The sequence below is a fragment of the Amphiprion ocellaris genome, chromosome 2, assembly GCF_022539595.1.
Source record: "Amphiprion ocellaris isolate individual 3 ecotype Okinawa chromosome 2, ASM2253959v1, whole genome shotgun sequence".
NCBI classification, from domain to species: Eukaryota; Metazoa; Chordata; class Actinopteri; family Pomacentridae; genus Amphiprion; species Amphiprion ocellaris.
Window position 1 is genome coordinate 23,332,693 of NC_072767.1, and position 22,339 is coordinate 23,355,031.

Here is a 22,339-nt window from a genome sequence, read left to right on the forward strand (position 1 = left end):
AAATACTAAGCTTTCCTCCGCCCACACAAGTTTTTTTTCTTCTTCTTGGGTACCATGTCAAACACCATATGGAGCAAATAAAGCCGGAGGAGGAGGAGGCAGCTACCTTCACATTCAGCATGAACTCCCACATCCATCACTAGCACACGTTTATCCTAACAGCACAGTAAACATTTAGACTGAACTCTAATATTCATACACAGGATGTGAGTTCCGCAGCAGTTTATCTGTTTATGACTCAGAAATCACCGTGACTCACCGCAGGAGCTTCTTCTGCTGCTTTAGTGTCATCTGTAAAACAAATTAAGGGCTTTAAATATATGAACAGCAGTATTTTATTTCTAAAATGACCAGCAGAGTGTCTGAGGTGCTTCAGAATGAGTTTGTAGTGGTACTGTTGTGTTTTATTTCATTGTATGTTGTATTTTCAGACTCCTGTCGTTTGAAAAGGTGGAGACAATTTTTTTTCTCACAGTGAAAACTTCCACATTTTCAACATTTTTGGGAAATTTTTGAACATTTTTTGGTGGAAAAAAGGAAATATAAAAAAAAATGTTTCTTTAAGAACATTCTGAAAAAAATCAACCAAAATCCAGCGAAATTCACATTTACAAAACTGTAAAAATAAAAAACAGCAAATATCAAAAAACTTGTATTTTCACAATGTGTAAAATTACAGTTGTGCTGCATTTAAATCTACTGTCATTGTTTTACAGATATTTGCAATTATTTCCACAGTTCGTTAAAGTATTCCACTGCTGTTTTCTTTTGTTTTTTTAAAAACATTTTTCTGGCACTGTTGCTGCCACATGTTCATTTCCCCCCCAGACTTTTGTTTTAGGGTTGGAGTGAATACTTTTGATAAGCACTGTGGTTGGATCAATAGTGAAAATAATCCTTCATCACTGCCCTACTATAATAGTTATCTTTCTCTTCTGTTAAATGCAGTTTTGAAGTTTAGTTCTGGCATTTAAGCCATTCTTAATCCTTAGAATTAGACCTAATTTATGTGACATGTAAAACCGTTTCTTATTCAGTTGTTTGTAGGCGATCTGACGAGTTAAACATCAATGCTGATATTCTTCTGTTCACACACCATTAAGCTGCACTCTACTCAGAATGATCCCACTGATTTCTATCTGACCAATCTTTTCCACTTGCCCCTGTGAACCTTTGCTTTCCTGCTGCAAAGGAAGCAATGGGCTCTATTTTAACAGCAGGAACATTTTTTTTTCATTGTGTGAATAAAACCAACTCGGTGGTTAGCAGCTCTGTTCTGATGACTCAGCAACTTAAACCAGGAGAAAATGTCATAAAAAATACATTTAGATTACAAACACCTCACCCATTTACAGCTTTGAAAGAACACACCGGTAGAGAGGGTGTTTAGGAATGTCAGGTATTAAATTAAAAACATTCTGGATCCCGAACTTGGAAATATCACTGAAGGAGAAAAAAATACATTATCAAATGCTGCCCAGGAAGGAATCTTCCCATGACTGCTCCTATTAAGATTATGAACTTAATTTGCTCAATGGAAAAAAAAAAAAAAATTTCTGATGATAAAAGAAGGGGATTGCTATAATCACCTTCATTTTAGTCACATTTTTTAAGTTTGTCTGAACCCTTTCAAGAGCGTGATGAACATTTTAACTTTTATATTTGTGTTGCTTCATCCCAGAGCTCTGTTCTGTGTCCACACAAGTATTTAAAGAAGGTTCAGGCAGTGCAAAGGAAAATGTACAACTCTAGTATGTCACTGAGTAACACTCTCCTCTTCTGCATTCATCTGGAGCAGCCTTAATGTCAAAATGTTCACCACAACAACGGCAGTAAATCTTGTTTAAAATCAAATATCAAACTAATTAAACACCGCGTGTTGAAGAAAGGCCAACGTAACTGACATGAGTGACTTATTTTAATCATTTATTAACAGGGAAATTTCACCGCATATAAAAGCATTTCTAAAATATACAGAGATAACAGCCATTGATTAGCAACATAATAAATAAAAAATTATGACTATAAACAACATGTTTCAAGTTTGAAGCTGTTAATATATACACACTGGTTCATTTTCTGTGGAATGGTCTCAGAGAAAGGAGGAGTTCTGGTGCTGAATGACCAGCAGCATGTTTGAAATACTGATCGGCCGTCCTTTAAAGTCGTCAGTGACAGAGGAGGGCGATCAGATCCACCACAAACCAACCGGCTGCAGGTTAGACACTTCCAGCTGGATTCTGCTTTTTAGCCAAAGCAAAAAGAAAGCAAAGGAGATGTGTGAAAGTCACGAAAAGTAGTTGAAATCAGGGGAGTTGCAGAGTCCTGTCAGTCCTCCGACAGCAGCCTGTGGAAGTGATCCTTCCTCTTCTTCAGCACCTCCTGAAAATCCTCCTGAAAAAACACAGCAGGAGATATTAAGAGCCAACCATGAAAGCGGGGGAGGAAAGACAGCAGGCAGATGCTGCTGCAGATAACCAGCGGCTTTATTCACAACTGACTGGCTGGAAAATTTTAAAAACCCACCAGCTCCTCTGATCATGACCAAGAAATGCAAACACAGACTTATGTGCAGCACTCAAAGAGAGTGAAGCAGTGAAACAGAAAATTAACTATTTTGACACCTGAGCAATCATTAGCTATTTATTCAGATGCAAAAAAACAAATATTGAGTGATTACAGCTTCTCAAATATCACAATTTTAGGACTTTCCATGCCATACATGATACTAAAACTGAAATACAGTAAAATAAAAAAAAAAAGAAAAAAAAAAAAAAAGAAAAGTCCATCGTAATATCCCACAACACAAAACAGGTCCCAGGACACCAAAATACTCCATTTACTATCATGTGCGACCAATGGTCACATATTTTAAAAGCAGGATCAAAACCACTGTTTGAAAAAGAGCAACAAGTAGTTGCTTAACTGATGCCAATGAACTGCCTATCAGTACATTAACTTTTTCCAGCAATAGACTAATTGTTGCAGCACAAGAATCATTTTAATGAAAGATGACTTCCATCATGACTAAATGTAACTTCTAGTGAGTTTTACATTGATACAACCAGAAAGATACTTTGTGTGTAATGAGGAAAAGTCATATTGTTGCAGATGCCTGATCTGTAACTAACTAATCATTGCTGGTTCTGATCCAGTACACTAACAACGTGACCACCTCAGCACATTTTACATCTAATAATTATATAATGTCACTTCGATCTGTCATTTATAGGTTTTTGCAAACTTGTAACCTGTAGCCACCTTTTTATTAATGATTCTTAAACCTGTAGTAACACATTTTGTGGCCACTCGATGGCTGCAGAATCAAACTGTTAACAGCAACCTGACATACGGGCATATTTGAACACGACATGATGAACTTGTCAACAACAGCTGCTCATTCACACATCCAGCAATCATGGAGCAACATTATCCTAAATTCAGAGTCATATCTGTGGCCACCTCACCAGCATAATTCCCTCTTGAAAATCTGTTTTTAGCCTCTACTACGCCCCGAGGGAAATATCTGGAGCTGCTAAATGCTCCACTGTGAGCACCAGCTGTTGTCAATTGTGTCTGTCTGTTGTTTAGTGCTAAGCAGTGAGGCTTTAGATGGGTTTTTTTAAAAAAAAAAAAAAACAGCTTCAACAGTAATGTTGAAAAGTTGAACAACGAGCTGAAACTCAGTATTAAATGGTAAAGCTGAGAGCCGCTGCAGATTAAGGAGATAATTCTCTATAGCTTCATCACTGAGCAAATCCTTTCACATGGTGATTTGATGCCGCATTAGCATAGCATCAATTTTAGCAGTTTTAAGATGGATTTTGGAAAAACTCAAGGTTGAAAATGGGATTGACTGCACAAATGATGTGATGGCATATAGCAATTTATTTCTTCCAGAAAAGTATTTTCAAAATAAATGTCTGAGGAACAGAGGATGTGAGCAGACTTACAGCTGCAGACAGTTTCTCCATGTAGGGGATGAGCTTCTGCAGTTCTCTGTCGCCCGTCTGCCCAGACCAGCTCTTAATGGGAAGAGTGTTCATCAGCTGCAAAACACCAAAAACATGAATGAACGGTGTGTCTTTACATTGTGCAAATGCAGACATTTTGTATTAACCAGTACATCAAAGAAAATAAACTTTCAATTCTGTAAAAGTTTATGTTTTTACATGCTTCTTGGCAGTAGCGATTTCTTCCCATGATTGTTTGGAATCTAGCAAAATCAGAACCATGGTGGCGGGTTACTGTGTGACTTTGAAATTAAAAATAAAAACAGTGCTTTGTGCCATGCAGAAACAAATTTCCTTGTTTTTTTTCCCCACTGAAGTGTTCACATACACACATACTATTTACAGAGGCACACTGCCAGGAGAAGCTAGCTAGGCAAATTTTGGCGTCATTTGAAAGGTGAAGTCATGCAGTTTCATTTGAAATGCTCCACACCTCACTGCAATAAATACACTGAGAGCAATTCAACCGAGAAGGCATGTGAACTTGGATGCACAGAGTGTCTGTCAGGTTTTGAGGGTTAACACCGCAGTCATAAAACAAGTGTAGAGGAATTGATCTCACAATAAAAAAAAAATAAAATCCCAGAGTAGTTTTCCCAGTGAAGTTTTTATTCAAATACTACAAAAGACCAAAATATCTTTTGTGACCCATTTTTCAGTTTACGTCTTCAGGAAGAAGAACCAGAATTTTGAACTGAGTTCCATCAGTGGGGAAGTCAGAAAGTATTGAGAGATGCAGTACTTTGATGCTGATCGTCTTACTGAATTTGCTACTAATTTGAAATTTATAAAATGTTTTCAGCAATGAAAATGACAGAGCGCTAGATTTCAAACCTATCTCTACAGTGCTTACATGGTACGGATATGTGTGGGGTGCGTTGTCCAGAACCACCGTCTTGCTGAGATCCCTCCCGAGGATGCTGAGATCTTTGATGTAGTGGCCGAGTATGCAGGCACAATCGTCCTGATACAGTCGATGTCTGCGAGGGAAACCAACAAAATGTGACATTAACACCTGTAGCCACCTGAAAAACTCATTTCAACTGTCCTCACCATATGACAGAAATACAGTTTTAGATGGAAACATGGAGAGCAACCACAAACAGGCCACATTACAGTTCTGAGCAGAGGTCAGTCTGCTGGTGACAAACAGGTGGGCAGCAGACCGACACTCACTGGCTGAGTGTGATCAACCTGACACAGTGCACATCTTTGCGCTCAAGCAAAAAGTTTATCAAACACAAGTGGCTCTCTTGAAAACATACCGAAACAGTTTTTTCTGTGGGTCCAGGACGTCCAGTATCTTCTCAGCGTATTCCTTCTTCGCACACGTATAAACAAACAGCTGGAACAAAACAGAGACAGCAGCTGGAACAGATTCCACACAAAGCAGGACTCAACAGGCAACACAACACCATGAAAACCACATTTAGTTTACTTTTCTATATTGAATCAGAGTGATGGATATACCATTTGTGTAGAATAAAGAGGGACAAAAGAGGAAAGTATACTGGTTCAGCTGAATAAAACAAAAACTTAAGTCTGTGAGTACAAAGAAGGAGATTGTATATGTTCTGATAAGTTAGAACAAAAGCTCCAAAAGGCTAGAATGTAACTTTCAGATAGCATTTACCTAAAATTAACTTTGCCAATAAACACATTTACTCCGGAGTTTACCTCATAGTTTTTTGCCATGGCCTGCAGAAACTCCTTCACATGTGGTCGTAGGATCATGTATACCTGTTGAGAGCAGGGGGGAATGACAGAATAAATGGATAGCACAATACGTATTTTCAACGTTTTAGCTTGGCTTTTTAAAATTATAACTGCTGTGTTTCACTATTTGCTGGCAGTTAATACACCAAAAAACAATGAAAATCATCTGTAGTTGTTGTCTGCAGTAAACACAAATCAGTTTATTTTAAGCTGATTTCACAAACTAGTAACCAAGAAACCAAATAAATGACAACATGGTGCAGTAAAGATGATCAATAGCAACAATGTCCCACCCACCAGGGTTATGTAATGTGCACAGTTCTGGTTTCTACTGTTTCTTGTCTCACAAACTGAAGAGAACAAACTCTCTCAAGTGTTTCTTTTGTTGTCCTTTCATCATATGCAATTATTTGCCCAGCCTTGTGAACTGCAGCTTACAGTCACTGGTAAGGATGTAACAGTATGTGGATTCAAGCAATATGAAATCTCCTCACACTGAACATAAATATCATAGGCTGTATAAAAGAAGTGGACTGATAATTCGAGGACACCAGAAACATCCATATGGTAGCAGTGTGGTAATCATAAGGTAGCAATGCCCCATAGTTATTGTTTATTTTCCTCTAAAAGAGACTGTAGTGTATTAAATGAACACCACACTGCATTGAAGGAGACTTGAAACGTGTGACTAAGACCAGAAACTCATCAGGAAAGTGTGCACTGAAGTAATAAATCAAGTAAAAAGTGAGGTCGTCTGTGCCCCCTGCTGGTAATCAGAAAGAATGCAGGTTTAAGGCATTTCTGCATTGGCCTCACTGTCTTAATGGACATTTATTTGACATGTGAGTAAACAGCTCAGAGTATTTCCTTATTGACATTATGCAGCATTCGAATGCTCTGCTACAGTACAAATTAGGAGCAATTAGGCACTTTCGAATATCTTAATTTCTGAAAACAAAAGAAAAAAAAGTACCACAAATGTTGGAAATTGCGACTCATAAAAAGTGGCATTAATTTTGTGTACAGTTACAGCACAGTGAGTGGTCACCTTGTACTGATGGTCCTGGAAAGCCGTGTGGAAGGTGTACTCTGCCTCGTCAATAACGTTTAGAGAGCTGAACATCAGGGTCTCCTCCTGGAGGGACACAGATCAGTCAACATCAGTGTATTTTAGTACAGACATTCAAGACTGTATCCTCACTATGGGTGCACAGTCTCTGCTTTAAATAATCACACTGAAGCCACACAGACAAAAAGACTACACATCCATCATATTACTAAGATGCTCTTGAAAAAGTCATACAAGTCTACCTCTTGATCAAAATACCAAAAGTTTATTTGACATAAATTCACACCAGCTATTGCAAGTTATTTTACCTAAAATATAATGTATAATCTGAGCCATAAATAAAGCCCTTCACTCTCCTGTTCAACAGAGAAAACTATTCTCTGGATCCAGCAGCAGCAAATGGAACACACCACAGACACATCTGGACTGTATGTGGTTAAAAGCAGACTTTGAAATGGGACAAAACTGGAAATGAGAACACAGGCTGAGAAATGACTGTGGAGAGATATGCTCTGTCACAACTGGAGTGGATTACAGTTGCTGCTGACTCATTTGAGGCTTCCCATTGTCACTGTTACATTTCTACAGTCTTGTTCATTGAGTCACAGAGGATGAAACTCGCCAGATCAACCACCAGTGTGGCCTCGGGAGTGCTCCTGGTCTTGGGCGGAATATCTCTGAGGCGGGGTCGGGAATGTTGAGACTGTGACGGTATGTTCTTGATGAAGGTAAACCTGAAAATAAAAATATTGCGATGTAACAGAAAGAACCACTAACAAAAAAACCCCCACAAAAATCAGAATGCAGAAAATAAAGTTTTTGCCACTCAAACTTACACATACACCCATGATGTTACATAAACTGCTGTGGTACTCTTGTTTGTAACAAAATATTGTAATGAAATATATACTTCCTCTGTATATTTATGTGGGTGCACCACAAAGCTGTTAAACTTCAGGGACCCAAATGACCAGCAGTGACCCTGATCCAAAAATAGTACAAACTGAGGCCTGTTAAAATGAAACCTACAATAAACTGGGTTTCTATTCCTGATTAGTTTGTGTGGTGCGTTAAGTTGGTTGGTTTACAAGTGCTGGAATGTGTGACGTTTTAACAAAATACTTGACTTTCATCTGCAAAGCTAGTTTGAAATGATATCCATGTACTGGACTGTGCCCTCCAGTTATTCCTACCTTAACATGAAAATAACATTACTAACAATGTAGAAACAAAAATATTGGGGGATTCTATGAACTGTGCCATAATTGTGTAAATAAATAAATAAATAAATAAAGAAATTTTTCATTAATCATTTTCCCTCATCCCCCAGTGATGGTGTTAAAGTAACAGAAGGAGACACTATAACATGTAGCTCATATACAAACAAGATAAGAATCATTTTACTTACGGATTGAAGACATCGTCGTCCTCGTCTCCAGCCAGAAGGTCAATGGAGCCATAACCAAACACACCTTGTTCTGGGCTCATTAATACACTGCTCTCAGTTCCTGGACACTTTAAATCTAGCGGGGAAAATGAACACACAATAAGAAACACAAATCTGAGCATCAGGACAGTGTATACTTAAAAGGAGTGTAGCAGTATGTGTACTTGTCCATGGGACAGGGAAACCAGTATCGGATATGTCCTCGTTAAATCTACTCTGATACAACTGCACCAGATCATGACAACGTAACATTACGCTCTCAATAGCTGAGCAGGTAGTCAGAGGAGGAGCAATGTCAGCAATGTGCAAATATTTTAGGATAAGCATTCATAAAAGGGCAAAGCAGATTGCAAACTTTGTTCTTTAAAATTGTCAAGGGGAGAAATGAAATATTGCTCCTTTGATCAAACATCTGAGTCAAGGAGTTTTCTAATGCTAGCATCAGGAAACAGCAAGAACAACCAACTTTGCAGCAAACACCACTATTAGATGAACCAAAGATAACAGCAGCTAACTGATGAAACAAATACAGTTCTCAGATTACCACATCAATACCTACAGGCTGCAGGCTACCAGCCAGATGGATTTCAGCTGTGGTGCATATTCTTACTTGTCTCAGAAAGACAAAAAACACCACATCTAACTGTTTCTAAATCTGAAACCTCACATGAACTTGACAGGCCCAAAAATCCATCATCAACTCAGAATTCCCTCAGACAGACACTGTAGTCTGGTAATTGAAAGCAAGTCCATGCACACATTTCAAAGCCACAAAGAATATCCAATCCACTAATCTTTCAAACTTTAAAATAATTAAAGAGGTTGTTCCTTTGCTGATTTCTTAACAGTAAATGTGACATGACAGGTCTGCTGTTGTATTGCTGTTGTATGATTGTCAAATTAGTTCAAATGACTGTAATGATGATGACAAACAAACAAAAATGACCCACACATGCAAGAAAGGAAAGCAAGCATCAGAGGGACGACTTGATATCTCCCAAAGTGGGTGATAAATGAGTTACAGCGTTAAGTCAGCAACACAAAAAAGGATGAAGATGTATTCTTCTTTTTTAGGGCCATTTATTCATAAATCCAGATGATGAACTCCTGCGGTAACAGTAGCGGTACTCACTCTCTTTGCTGGGTGTGAGGAAACGCACGATGGGTGAGTAGATGTTTCTGGCTGTGGCGTTGTGAGGAGACACTGGGTCAATCTCTGACAGTATGCGATCATGGTGCATGATGGGCCTGACTGGAGTTTTAAAGGCCAGATCTAGAGTAGAAGAAGTCTATCAGTCACATAACAAAACAGTAACAAGAGCAGGGAACACTTTGAGGATTTCAGTTTCTGGAAAGCAGCATTGTAAAATACATAAAAAACCTCCTGGGAGTATTAATCACTAAGATTTTGTGGTACCTGTTTCTTGGTCCTCAACAGGGAAAGACCTCTTCCTCGCCCAGCCACGTGGTGGTGGTCGCCTCGTCATTGTGGGAATTTCATCTTCTGAGTCATTATCCACAGTCTCTTCAATCTACACAGTTAAAAGAGGATTACAAAGGTATATTTTGTGCTGCAGGTCAACCTGTGATGTTTTGTAAAGGTCAGATCTAATTTACAGCTGAGAATAGCAAAGATAAACCAATATCACCACTGAGACATTTTTCTATCACAGAAAAGGTAGATTGCCAAATAATAATCTACAATATGTTAAAAATCTATCCAAGTGAGGTAAATCTAAGCCAACCTACAGTTTAAAAGCATTTATTCACTGCCTGGTTAAGTGTTTTTGAACACCTGAGCAATTTAAACAGACACGTAGAGAACAAGATTGTTTTTTTTAAATGCAAATAAGACACTAAAAGACAAAAGGCTAAATTACAGCAAACAAAGATTTTACAGTTGATGGAAAAGCTGAACAAAGTGACTTGTACTACCAACAAGATACTGTAATGGTAGTAACAGTAGTGTTACTAACAAGAAATTGTATTATTGGTATCAGAGTGAAACAGTAGGGCACAGTGGGGCAGTGGTTAACAGTCGCCTCACAGCAAGAAGATTTGTGGTTTGAACCTGCTAGCCAGCTGGGGTCTTTCAGTGTACGGTCTGCATGTTCTCCTTTTGCCTGCATGGGTTTTTCCCACAGTGCAAAGACATGCATGAAAGGTCACATGGTGATTCTAAATTGTCCAAAGGTGTTAATCTGAACATGTGTGTCTCTTTGTGTTAGCCCTGTGATTGACTGGATACTGTCCAGGACATACCTCACCTCTCACCAAATGGAAGCTGGAATAAGCTCTGGCCGACAGATTAATGAGAGTACAGTTAATGGATGGATGAAACCAGTGTAAGATAACATTGTACATCACTATTTCTAAACAATTGTTTTACTCATGACAGTTTCAGTGCAGTTGCATAACAGGGCAATAAAATCTGTGTTTCAGTCTTGTATCATATCTTCTATATTTGTTGCATTTTACATGATTTTTCCTTTAATGTGTAACCATCACTCCAAAGGACATACACCCACATGTGAGCCATAAACAAAAACAGCAAGTCTACCTTGCAGGCGTGAAGAGTATAAATAGTCTACATGCATGTGTCCTTGTGACCTACTTTACAGGGACCCTCTCTCACATGCTACTGGGCTGTTTAATCCTCTGCTGCTCCATCCTCAATCCTGCAGCGCCAGACACCACGTCACTACGCTGCAAAACTCAACCTACCAACCCCATGCTGGGATGAAGCCCTGGCAGAGCATCGCCAGGTCGCTGCACAGACTTATAGCAGTTTTGCAACCAATGACTGCTGTAAGCCTGTACGGCAGCTACGTCTCAAATAGGTGTTTACTTGTCCCAATTAATGTTTCTCCTCTGAAACTGAGAGAGTGGCTTTATGAAGTTTGCCAAAAGGTGACACTTTAACTCTTTGTTTACTTGTAATTCATGTGATGAAACATGATCTAATAAGACTATAAAGTACACCAGTATCAAATAACCTTACAGGGGTTAGGAAAAACAAACATCTAGATTAACATTGTTAATTCAAACGATTTTTTAAGCAGAGATGACAAAAAATATTGCAATAAGCTACTCCATGGGGAGGAGTTGGTTTTTCAATTGAACATTATTTTATACTGAATTTCTATGTCCTGTGTTTAGACTGCAAATCTAGTATTTTCTAACATTTTAAATACTCCAACAAGAAAACAGTCACTGTTAAGTCAGTAACAGAAATGTTGTGATTTGGAGAGACTATAAAGATCTGAAACTCCCCTTCAGTCAGTTAGACCTAAAGAAGCCACTTGGATGAGAGATGAAATGTGTTCAAGAAGCTAAAAGAGAAGTTCAGTTGCTTTTAACTGAAGCCACTAGGCTTACAATGACCTGGACGACTGAAAATCCACACAGATGTAACGACAATAATGGTTAGTCACAGCCACATCTGCAAGTCTAAAATTATTCATAAATCAAACACAACAAAAAACTGGAAGACTTTGTCAATCCTTGTTAATGGTAATGTGAGAAAGACCTCGTACGGAGCATATTTCAACCGCGCTACAACCTACAGCCTCCAAAAGGACCCTGAAATGGACTCAACAGCTTTGTAAAGGAGCGTCAACAAAAGATGACCTTAATGATCTCAACCAGAGGAGAAAGTGCTGCAGGACTTTCATTATTAGTGGACCCAATAAGCTATCAACCGTGTCTCCAAACATTAAACTAGCTAACCAGTAACTTAGTTAAATACACCCGGAGGTAATTCGAGTAGTTACCTGTGTAGAACAGGAACGAAAGGCCACCTATCGTCCAGCTTCAACACAATACCAGCTAACTTTAGCTGCGCCTTCTGCTGTTTTGTTGTGAGCCAGTTAGCTAACTAGCTAAACAACGTCCAGCTAACTAGCCTAGCATCGGAACACGGTAATTCAGAGCAGCGGGTCACTTCACCAGCACAACGACAAAGCTACCGCCTCACATTTACGAGGCTACAGACACAAACATGGCAGTAAAAACTGTTTGTTACCTTGGTTGGAGGCGGACTTTCGGGCATCGACTCCGACAGGCGCGTTCGTTTCGGTGTGTCTTTGTTGGGCCGTCGGCGAATGGTCCTCGGCGTCTCGGAACAAGGGGTCAGGGTTTTTTGAGACCTGAGTCTCATTTTTCCTTCTCATATAGGACAGATAAACATCTAAACTACTCCACTGCGATGAAGGTGGTCACCCTGGCCTGGATCCGATGGCTTACTTTTCTTCTCCCCTCCCCAACAGAGCAGCAGAGACTGGGTGTAGCTCCGCCCCGCTCATCGCGGTGTCTTCTCGAATCACCGAGTGGGTTTAAATCTACCGGGGAGCGATAGGTTCACTGCAGCGGACACTCTCATTGGGCGGTGCTTCGACAAATCCAGCTCCAACGTGACAAGCCGGTCACGTTGCACCGTTGCAGTGAATGAGTCTTACAATAAATGGCAGAGCAGCAACATCTGGATTTGGATTATTTAACACTAAAGGCTGTAATGAGGGAGTTAAGGAGGAAAATACGTTTAAAAAGCCTCATGCTTTATGAGCCCATTTTGTAGTACATAACACATAATGCATACAATTCACAACAATGCTTATAAACATATTTTACCTGCATTTAAAATTGTATTTAAATGGAGACACTACGGCGTGAAACTCTTGAAGGAATTTAGTCAGATCAGGGAATCTTTTCTAATTCTTATTTTCAGACCACTTTAGAGCACAACTGGTCGCAAAACATCCCCAGAGCATAATACTACCACTACCATGCTTAATGGGGGTGATAGTATTATGCTCTGGGGATGTTTTGCTACCAGAGCATAATACTACCACCACCGTGCTTGATGGTAGGCCTGGTGTTCTTGGGGTTAACAGCCTCACCTTCTCTCCTCCAAACATATTTCTGGTCACTGTTGCCAAATAGCTCAAGGATGTAAAACACACTTGACTGTGGACACTGACCTTTGTTCCAGTAATTTCTAACTGATTGCAGACCTCCTTCTTTGCAATTCTTGGTTGACTGTTGACCATCCTGACCTACTGTTTCTCAGCAGCACTTCATAGTTTGCATTTTCTTTCTGATCATAGCAGTGATAAAACTGTGTTATACACTTTGTGCTTACAAACAATGGTTTGCACAGACGATTTTATAATCAGCTGCTTTGAAATGGCTCCAGGTGACTTTCTTGACTTGTTCAAGTAAATGATTTGATTTCTCAAACCTTTGAAGAGCTCTTCAGACTTTCCCATTGTAGTGTTGAGGTGGCTGAGTCTGATAAGTGTATTAAATGGGCACTATTTAAATAGGCTCAGAGGAGTCAGCAGCTGTAGTCAATCATAATCACTCATGAGGAGTGAAGAGGCCATGCCACTAAGAAAATATCATTGACACAGCTCTCTACATCATAAAACTGAAAATACCACTTGCTGTATGTATATTTTTGAGCCGGCAGATTTCTTAATTTTTCCAGAAGCCCTATAATAAATCTATGAAAGAACCAAAATGCATGATTGCTTTTTTTACAAACATTCATGTGTTTCAGTGATTCCATCGTAGCAAATTATATGAGCCACTGGAAAGTCTAGACTGCATGACATACACAGTCTTTACAATAAAAGTAAACTTTTGTTCTGCATTTAGAAAAAGATCGAAATGCATGCATGTACACTTGGAAAACCTCAGATTTAAGGTGAACACAGAGAAACTTCTGATCTTCTGCAAATAGATGTGAAAAAGATAGATCATTAAACTGTACACACATCTGCACAGTGACGGCTGAACATCTAAGAGCAGTAACAAAAGGCAAGTGCGTAGAGGTGGATTTTAAAGTAGAAGTACTCATAACGCAGAATGAAAGACGCTAATATTGATGTAACATGTAAGCAGTACTTTAATGTGTACTATCAAGCTGGAGCTACTTTTAATTTCTTCTATTGGCTAGTTTAGTATATTACAGTTTGCTTAATGTATAAAAGTTGGATCGGAAAAGTGTTGAAATAGCTCTAAAATATCATCTCTAGTAGGTCTCTAAAACTGTTCTTCAGGACAGTACTTGGATGCCTCAGAATTTTGAGCTACTTCTACTGCTCGAGTGTTCCCATTTAAAGCCACGTTACACATTTACTCCACTAGGGGGAAACGTTGTATTTTGACTCTTACAGATAGACCTTCAGACTCATATGGAGTAAAACAGACGTTTGCCAAGTAGGCAAATTACTCTAAGACATATTATTAAATGATTATTATCACAATTATAATAGAGCACTGAAAGGAGTTCAGTACTTTTGATATATTTTACTTTGCATTTTTAATAAATGCATGTAAAAACTGTATTTTATGGCACAATTATTGCCATTTCGAGTGTAGTAAAGGATGTGAATACATTGGTTGCTATTAGCATTTTAACAATGGGACGTTTAGGCCACTAGTATAACCCTCTAAACTGGCACAAATATATTTTTCTCCCTTCTTGTTTGTGATTGTTAAAAACGGTTAAAAACAAACTTTCTAGGGAAATTGTACTGCAAACCATTTTGGACATAAGTGCTCCTGGATGGCTGAGTGAGTAAAATAAATCTAAGCCAGAATAGAGATTATAGCAGCTAATCAACAAACACGGGACAATAAAGTAACGTCCAAAGCTCTGTTGACATTTAAGAAAGGTGATATTTTATTCATTTCAGATTCAAAATAAAAGTATTCACACAAACACATATTGAGTAAATAGGCAAGAATAGCTCTTCACCCTTCCCAAAAAAAGAGAGAAAAAAAACAAAACAAAGAAAAGTAAAAACACTTGCATTTCCTGCCGCCACTTCACTGTCGCCGTGGTTACCGGGAAACATCCCATTCATCAAAAAAAGGTAATCATTTATAGAAAAAGGAGGAATAAGCACACATTAACAGAGCAGACTGAGAAAACTCAAAAAAAGAGACTTGCCGTACTAACAGTGGTACGAGAAGCAGTACTTGTAGTACTAGTAGTAGTTAGCTGTTGAGCTGGAGGTTCCGTTGTTGGTGCTCAAATAAACTGAACAGCAGAAGTGTTACGAATGTGTAACGACGAGGAGAGAGGAACACAGACACACAGAGCCGTCCCAGTGTTCAAAATAAACCTCCTAAACCAGGGTGAAAAGAAACCTGTTCTGTTTTCAGTTCACGCGTAGCCTCAGAAAACAGCGTCATCATGTCTGATTTGGGATGTTAAAGTTGATTTCGGACCCTGGTGCTCGCTCTTTATGCCCTCTTCACGCTTAAAACTGGAACTTGAGCCCCTCACTGGGTTAAATGCATCAAACTGGAGGTAGAGGTAGATATTCCTGAGAAGTTGTGAGAGACGAGAGACAGAGCGTTGTTTCCGTTCTGAAGATACTCGAAGACACGTGAAGCTCACACACACGCACGTCACATGCTTCCCTAAAATAATCACATTATTATCATCATCGCTGTATTCAGAAACCTGCTCTAGAAGTAATCTCTGTGTGCTGGGGGTTCCTACAGCATGTCCAAAAAAGCAAAAAAAAAAAAAAAAGGCAAAGAAATAGAAAAAAAACAAAAACAAAAAACCCAATATAAACATGATATAAACCATCGCCCTAAAAAGCCTTATTTCAGAAAAACTCTATGTAATGAATCTTCTTAATACAGGTTAATTCATACAATTGTCACAGCAGAAGGCATCTTGTTATTTTCTCAATATCATTTTCCCTGTCCACAGTCCACCTAATGGAGGTAAAGTCAGTGGTAAAGTCCAGTCATAAGCACTGAACCCACATGCACCTTAACCTGTAAATGTTACAGCAAAATGTCCATGTTGGCAGCATGTGGGAACAGGAGTTTGTTTTCCATGCAAGCCGCTCTGGACCTGGTAAGATCTTAGCGAGTTATTTTATCTACAGCTCTGGTAGGACAAAAAGCAGCAATATTTCAAGGTAAAACACTTGAAAGACATGATTTGAGTGAGCCAGTCAATCACAAGAGACTTTGTGCTGATATGATTATATCGTCAGGAAATTAAGCTCCAAGACAAAACAAAATGTACTTAATTAAGAATGCAATGACAATTAGTCCGGCTAAGCCACTTTTCCAATCTGTACAACAGCATCAAACAAGCAGACTTCTGTAATTAATCCAAGCCTTTTAACTGTACTAACACACAACAACTTTGACAAAAAAAAAGAAAGAAAAGAAAGCCAAAGCCCTGCGTGAACATCATCTAATGTAATGATGAAAAACGCCTACAGATGCAGAGATGCAGCATTCAGGAAGAAATACTGGTTTTAACCAAAATCTGCTTTGAGTTTCATACCAGCCACTACAGAGCAAACACAGATACAGTTTAACAGCTACACTGCGACTTAAAATTTCAGAACTCAGCTGCCTCTGATGCTGAGGATCCTTCTTCATCACTGCTACAGAGACACAGGCAAGACAAGATGGTTGGTTATAGAAATAATGTACTGGTTGGGTTGTTTTTCTGAATTATCTCCTAATTTGAATGCCTTGAAGAGCCCCTCCCTCTAATAGACAATTCAGTCTAGTTTCAACTGAGAATTAATGTCTCATTTTTATCTACAAGCTGATTTAAAGGCTTTTACAGTCCGACAAGGACACAACTCTGAAAACACTATAAGGAAATTGAGGATATGAACACTGAAAAGATGTATTTTCTATTGAAGTAAAGTGAATTTGTGAAGCCTTTAAACCCTTTTGTTTTTCCATTTAGGGAAACTTAACTGATTGTGCGTCATATCAACATCTTCCACTGGGGGGAGCTGTTACCACAGAGGCTAGGTCCTCAAAGACACCAACCTCTGTAAGTCCCCTTGCTAACTAAAATGAGTATCGATTAAAGGTGAGAGACAGAGTTCCGGTAATATCTGATTGTCTGTGGTCGTCACAATCTCTTTCATATTCTGTGTGAACCAGCATCAACATCTTTTTGATGAGGTTTTCCTACATGAACACACCTTTCGACAGGATTCTCTGTTGTGGCTGATGCGCAGAAATCTGCCAAAGCTTTAGTCTTGAGGTAGAAACGTGGCTTGATAGTGGTTAAAGGGATGTCAGAGTGTTTGGAGGGCAACAGTGTTGTCTTAACATCTCCTGATTGTCGCTACCACGCAATTAAAAACATGCCAACCTTCCCTGAAAATGCTGCTATGCACAGAGAGACAGAAAGAGTGAAAGAGAGAGCTGCAGCACCTCCACTGTTCAAATGCAAATATCTGACGGACGCAGTCAATAGATATACGATAAACATGGATCCACTGAAGGGGGCAGGTGCTTGAATGTTGCCTTGGGGGCCAAAAGGTCACAGGGTCAAATCTAAAAAAGCAACGTTGATCCTTTAGATCAGCATTGATTGAATTTAGCTTTCTTCAGGAGCCCTCCCCCCTACTTTCAGCCACATTGTGCCTCTATTTGATTGTCAGCCATTACCAGCGACTGTGACACCTGCTTCTCTTCTGCCTGTTTTCCATCAGAACAGTACAGAGCTGGTTCTGCCTCGGTACCTTTTGAGAACCAGCCCGCATTTTTACACCGAACGTTCTGCAACCGAACACTGGGCCCAAATTTTCAGTGGGCCAGAAATCACAGAATGATTATGAAATTAGTGTTCATGTAGTGTAAATAATGAACCTCAGAGTTGCTGTAAATTAGGCGACTATTATCAATTCTTATTATATTGTACAAAATTGAACATTGTCTTCATTGTGTTGCATGATTACAGTCATGTTCTGTGCATCTCTCTGGATGCACAGATGTCATTAGTTCCAATTTTTAATCCAGCAGTTTTGGGTAAAAGTTGGAACTGAGTAAAGATTGGCACCAGCATCGGCACTGTAGTGGAACAGTTGACAGAGAGGCATGAAGAGAAACACTAGTCCGTCTGTGAGCCATTAAACTGAATAATAGAAGCGACAACATTTTTTTCCGCCATAATATATGTGGCCAGCTTACAATGACAAAACAAGCAGGAACGAACACGTCAAGAAATGTATATGAAGTTTCTCTTCCTTGGGTTTTCTTGTTTTCTGTTTCCATAGTGAGGCCTATCATGTACATGTACTCGTTAGTACTGCGTGTACAGACTGTTACTCTAGCATATGCTGCCCTGCAATGGTAATAATTACATATTTGATGAAAGTGAGTGAAGACCATCTTACATTAACACAGACATTATCAAATCAATTGTACAAGTTTAAGGAAAACAGCATAAATTCACAAGAAGGAAAAAAATCAAGTAAAAATCAGACTGACTCTGCTTCACTGTGGCTAATTCAAGCTAGCAGGTAAGATAGCTTTATCCGAAGCTAATCTACCAAGTTGATTTCTGTTTCCTGGAATTGAAAAGAAACTATCTTCATGCTTAAAAATCTCATTGATTGAGCTTGTTATACCACATCAGTGATGCAATTGCTAAATTTTAAATGATAATGGAGAGAAGAATGAGGCACCGGATAATGTAGTCTGAATGCTAACTAGCCTAGCTAACTAAGTAGCAGAGTTGCTATTTCTGTAGTCTCTGATTTTAGTGAAATTGTTGAGACTTCATGTGGTCTAGCTAATGCGAAATCAAACATTCAAAATATGTTCAATTAAAGATGCGATATCAAACTTGCCAATTAGCTCAAATGCATAAACTAGTTGAAGAACAGCAGCACATTATATTTGTAGATGTTGCCTTGACCTTGTGATTGTCCCAATGCAGAGCAAAGCATCAGTATCTAAATATTGTTTTTTTTTTTAAAAGTTTCATCTAAGGCCTTTGATATCAACAAAACTGATTTCATTAGCTGCTTCACATTCAGAATTCAAATTATTTAAACATTTTGACCTGAGTTTCAACAACTTTTCCCCAAAACTGAGATGACTCAACCAGATGCTATTTCTGCTTTCAGAGTACTTCTGGCAAATTTAAAAAAAAAAAGAAAAAAAAAGAAATGGAACTAAACCTCTGATTCTGCAGTAATACAAAAAGTGAGGCTGGGCAGTTCAGTCCTTTGGGAGCTCTCTCACTATTTTACAAAAGCTTAAGTTCAACATTTTGATGATTATTTGCGCCGTTGCTGCTATCTGAGAACCAGGAATACTTTCCAAAGCTGACTGCTGTTTGTGTATCAGCTGGTGGTGACTTCCCACCGAGAGGGGAGTCTAGAATCAAAGCCACGACGGCCATCTGTTGATATTTGACTGGAACAGTAAAAACTGATTAGACGGAGGTACTGCTTGCTCTCTGGTCATCTCACGCTGTGTTAAGGCCTCAGAACAGAACCCACATACAAAGCCTGATTTACTTCCTAACGTCAGTAGGAATGAGGCTGCTTTGCGTAGCGGTGGGGTCGAAAGGGGGGAGTAACAATCTTTAACAGCCAGCAGTCCAGAGAGGTCACACAGGTTAAAGTTCAAAAAGCTGAATGATTGATCTACTTCAAAATGCACGGACATAACTATGAAGTGACACGTTGTCTCGTACAAACACTAACACACAAGCAAACACACTGCTGGAGCTATGATTACCTCTCAGCTCTCGTTTTATGAAGCCCAAATTAAGCAACAGCTGAATAGTCAGAAGATCACAAGACATTCTCTGTTATATCCTTGATATGTGGCAAGCTAGTCTCAAGGAGACTCCGTCCACGTCACAGCACAGGATAAGAAGCACTTGGATCAGAAAAAGCACTAAGTCATGCAAAACACAAAGCTGAAACAAAAAATAAAAGCATCTGTGAGCTATAATACAAAAAAACAACAAGATATCAGATAGGAGCTGAACTAACTGTCAGGTTTCTTCTGAAGTCCAGATAGGATCTCCTGACACCTGATTGTCCATGTGAGCATCTCCAGAATAATAACTATTTAGTGGACACTCAGCTACTGTGAATTTAAAATCACTTCATTTCTGATTGGGGTTCTTTCATCTACAAATACATGCATGCATCTGAGCTTATGACAATCACTCCACAAGAAGGCCAAGTTAAAGTTAAAGATAAAACGGACCTGGAAAAGCATTGCTCTGTCGAGTGCAATAGAAGACTGCAGGATACTGTACAAAGCGATGAGACACCTGAGAACAATCATGAAAACTTGCATTATTCCCGTAAAGTCTGAACCCCGAACAGGAACAGTCGGTTCGGGAGAAAAGTCCGGGCATGATGAGGTGTGGGGAGGCGAAACACTCAAGAAACGTTTTACTACCTGCACAACTGACCTTACACCTATTAAACAGCCATTTTGAACACTAAGCTTTACAAACCACCTGCAAGATTGGCATAGATATGTCTTGAACTGGCCTTATGTCAACAAACAGGAGTGGATGTTAGATATAAATGAGCCAGCTGTCTATGGAAGAAAAACCACAACAGCTATGTAGCCCTGTAATAAGCTACTACCTAGAGTGCGGTAGTGATTAATAATGGACCAAAAGTGTTAAAAAGTGATTAAAAGATCCTTTTTTCAATTTCACAGGACCACCTGTGGCATTGATATGATGTGTATCTCTTTAAACAACCGGAGCACAGACTTGCACTGGACTTGTTCTTCCACATAGAGATCCAAAATGGCTGCCATGTGAATAAGGTTCTAAGGTTTTACACAAAATGAGGTCACAACGGTACATTGTTATATGCCCTGAAGAAACAACACATACCTTTAAAGCTCTTCTGATTAAAAATAGAGAATATTCATATTTCTTTTTTTTTTATAGAATTCTAAATATATAGTTTTTTTTTTCCTGCAGAGAGGATTGTTAAAGATTTAAATGATAAAACACAATAAAGAGAATAACAATAATGATAATATTGACAATGAAGAGTTAAAATAAAATTTTCTAAAAAAAATCTCTCCCCTAGAGGATAAAACATCATTGTCAGTCAGTAGCTGTGTTTGTGTGTGTAAACAATGTGTTACCCTTCCAAGTTATTACCTTCTCTTTTGTTCTCCAATAGTCTGTACATTTATGCAGAAATAAATAATTCACAGGTTGTGCATACGTATTTGTTTAGCATATACTGGCTCTCAGTTGGGATTTTTTTTAAACTCATTTTGGCGATGAAGAACAAAAGAGGTGAGTTTGTGAGAGAAAACCTGAGATAGTGTACTTCAAGAGAACTGAGTTTCAGTTTGTGTCTTTCGGTGTGGTTTATGGTTCTCCTCGTTTTTTTGGCATAGATAATATAGAAAATGAGGTTGCTTTTTGGCTTTACTTAGCGTGGTAATTAAAAAAGAAAATAAAGTGAAAAGGCTGGGAGTTTGTTAAGACAACGGGTTGCTGGAGGTTGAGGTAGGTGTGTTCTGCTGCTGCTGTGGAGCGACACGACTGCTGACAGCCTTGTTGGAGATGGACGATGCAGACGCACCAGACGAGACTGACCCTGCTGCTGCCTGAGCAAAAAGAACGCCTGGATAGGAAAAGATACGAGAAACATTCATGTTAGAACACAAAACAAGTCTGTTCTATTTAATCATTTTTAACATTTTGACAGATACATTCGTTAGAGGGTTGAAGAAAGGCTCAGTAATACTCATGTCTTAGTGTTCAGTAGAGAGCAAGAGTCAGAAAGACTGGAAACAGCTAGTCTGGCTTGGTCAAAGTTTAAAAACATTCCTGATAGCATCAACTAAGGAGTTATAACATTACATATTATTTGGTTAGCCCATATGTAACCAAAGTTGCCATACATGGCCAAGAAAAGGAACTAACCTACCCCACATAACACCAATTGCTGCATGACAGTGGTACTCACCAGTGTACACCACTCCATTGAGCTCCACTGACATGCTGATGCTGCTTGTGCCATTGGTGGTGAGGTTCAGAGCAGAGTCTTGCCTGCCATCTGTCAGGGAGACAACAGTTTTCACAGTTTTTGTTTTTTGTTCAGTACAGACTTGACTTCTTCCTTACTTACCCATAAATCAAATGTAAGGAAAAAAACAGTGATAATTTTGAACACCGCAAGCAACATTCTATATCAATTTCTCAAAAATTGTCCGATTGAACATTTCTCTGAAGTCACCTGTGCTATCACTTACTGAGAAATTGTTTGCGTGCTCTGTCAGATAGACAGTAACCAA

The 22,339-nt window shown here is 39.0% G+C and overlaps 2 protein-coding genes across 2 annotated transcripts in view; both read right to left on the bottom strand.

The window, feature by feature from the left end:
• Nucleotides 1-1,909: 1,909 nt before the first annotated feature.
• On the bottom strand, nucleotides 1,910-12,544 carry ctdspl3 (CTD (carboxy-terminal domain, RNA polymerase II, polypeptide A) small phosphatase like 3). The gene is made up of 11 exons (XM_023291642.3): nucleotides 12,270-12,544; nucleotides 9,663-9,777; nucleotides 9,378-9,518; nucleotides 8,207-8,321; nucleotides 7,421-7,532; nucleotides 6,778-6,864; nucleotides 5,691-5,753; nucleotides 5,279-5,358; nucleotides 4,867-4,993; nucleotides 3,954-4,049; nucleotides 1,910-2,394 (listed from the first exon to the last, which is right to left on the bottom strand). Exons 1-11 carry the CDS (start codon nucleotides 12,402-12,404, stop codon nucleotides 2,329-2,331), a joined length of 1,137 nt encoding a protein of 378 aa, XP_023147410.2. The 5' UTR covers nucleotides 12,405-12,544; the 3' UTR covers nucleotides 1,910-2,328.
• Nucleotides 12,545-14,909: 2,365 nt separating this feature from the next.
• Nucleotides 14,910-22,339, bottom strand: part of arid3a (AT rich interactive domain 3A (BRIGHT-like)) — a 50,989-nt gene continuing 43,559 nt past the window's right edge. The window contains exons 8-9 of the mRNA XM_023291636.3: nucleotides 22,012-22,101; nucleotides 14,910-21,666 (exon numbers count right to left, since the gene is read on the bottom strand). Coding sequence (XP_023147404.2) covers nucleotides 21,521-21,666; nucleotides 22,012-22,101 — 236 coding nt within the window. The 3' untranslated portion in view covers nucleotides 14,910-21,520. The remainder of the gene's footprint in view (nucleotides 21,667-22,011; nucleotides 22,102-22,339) is intronic.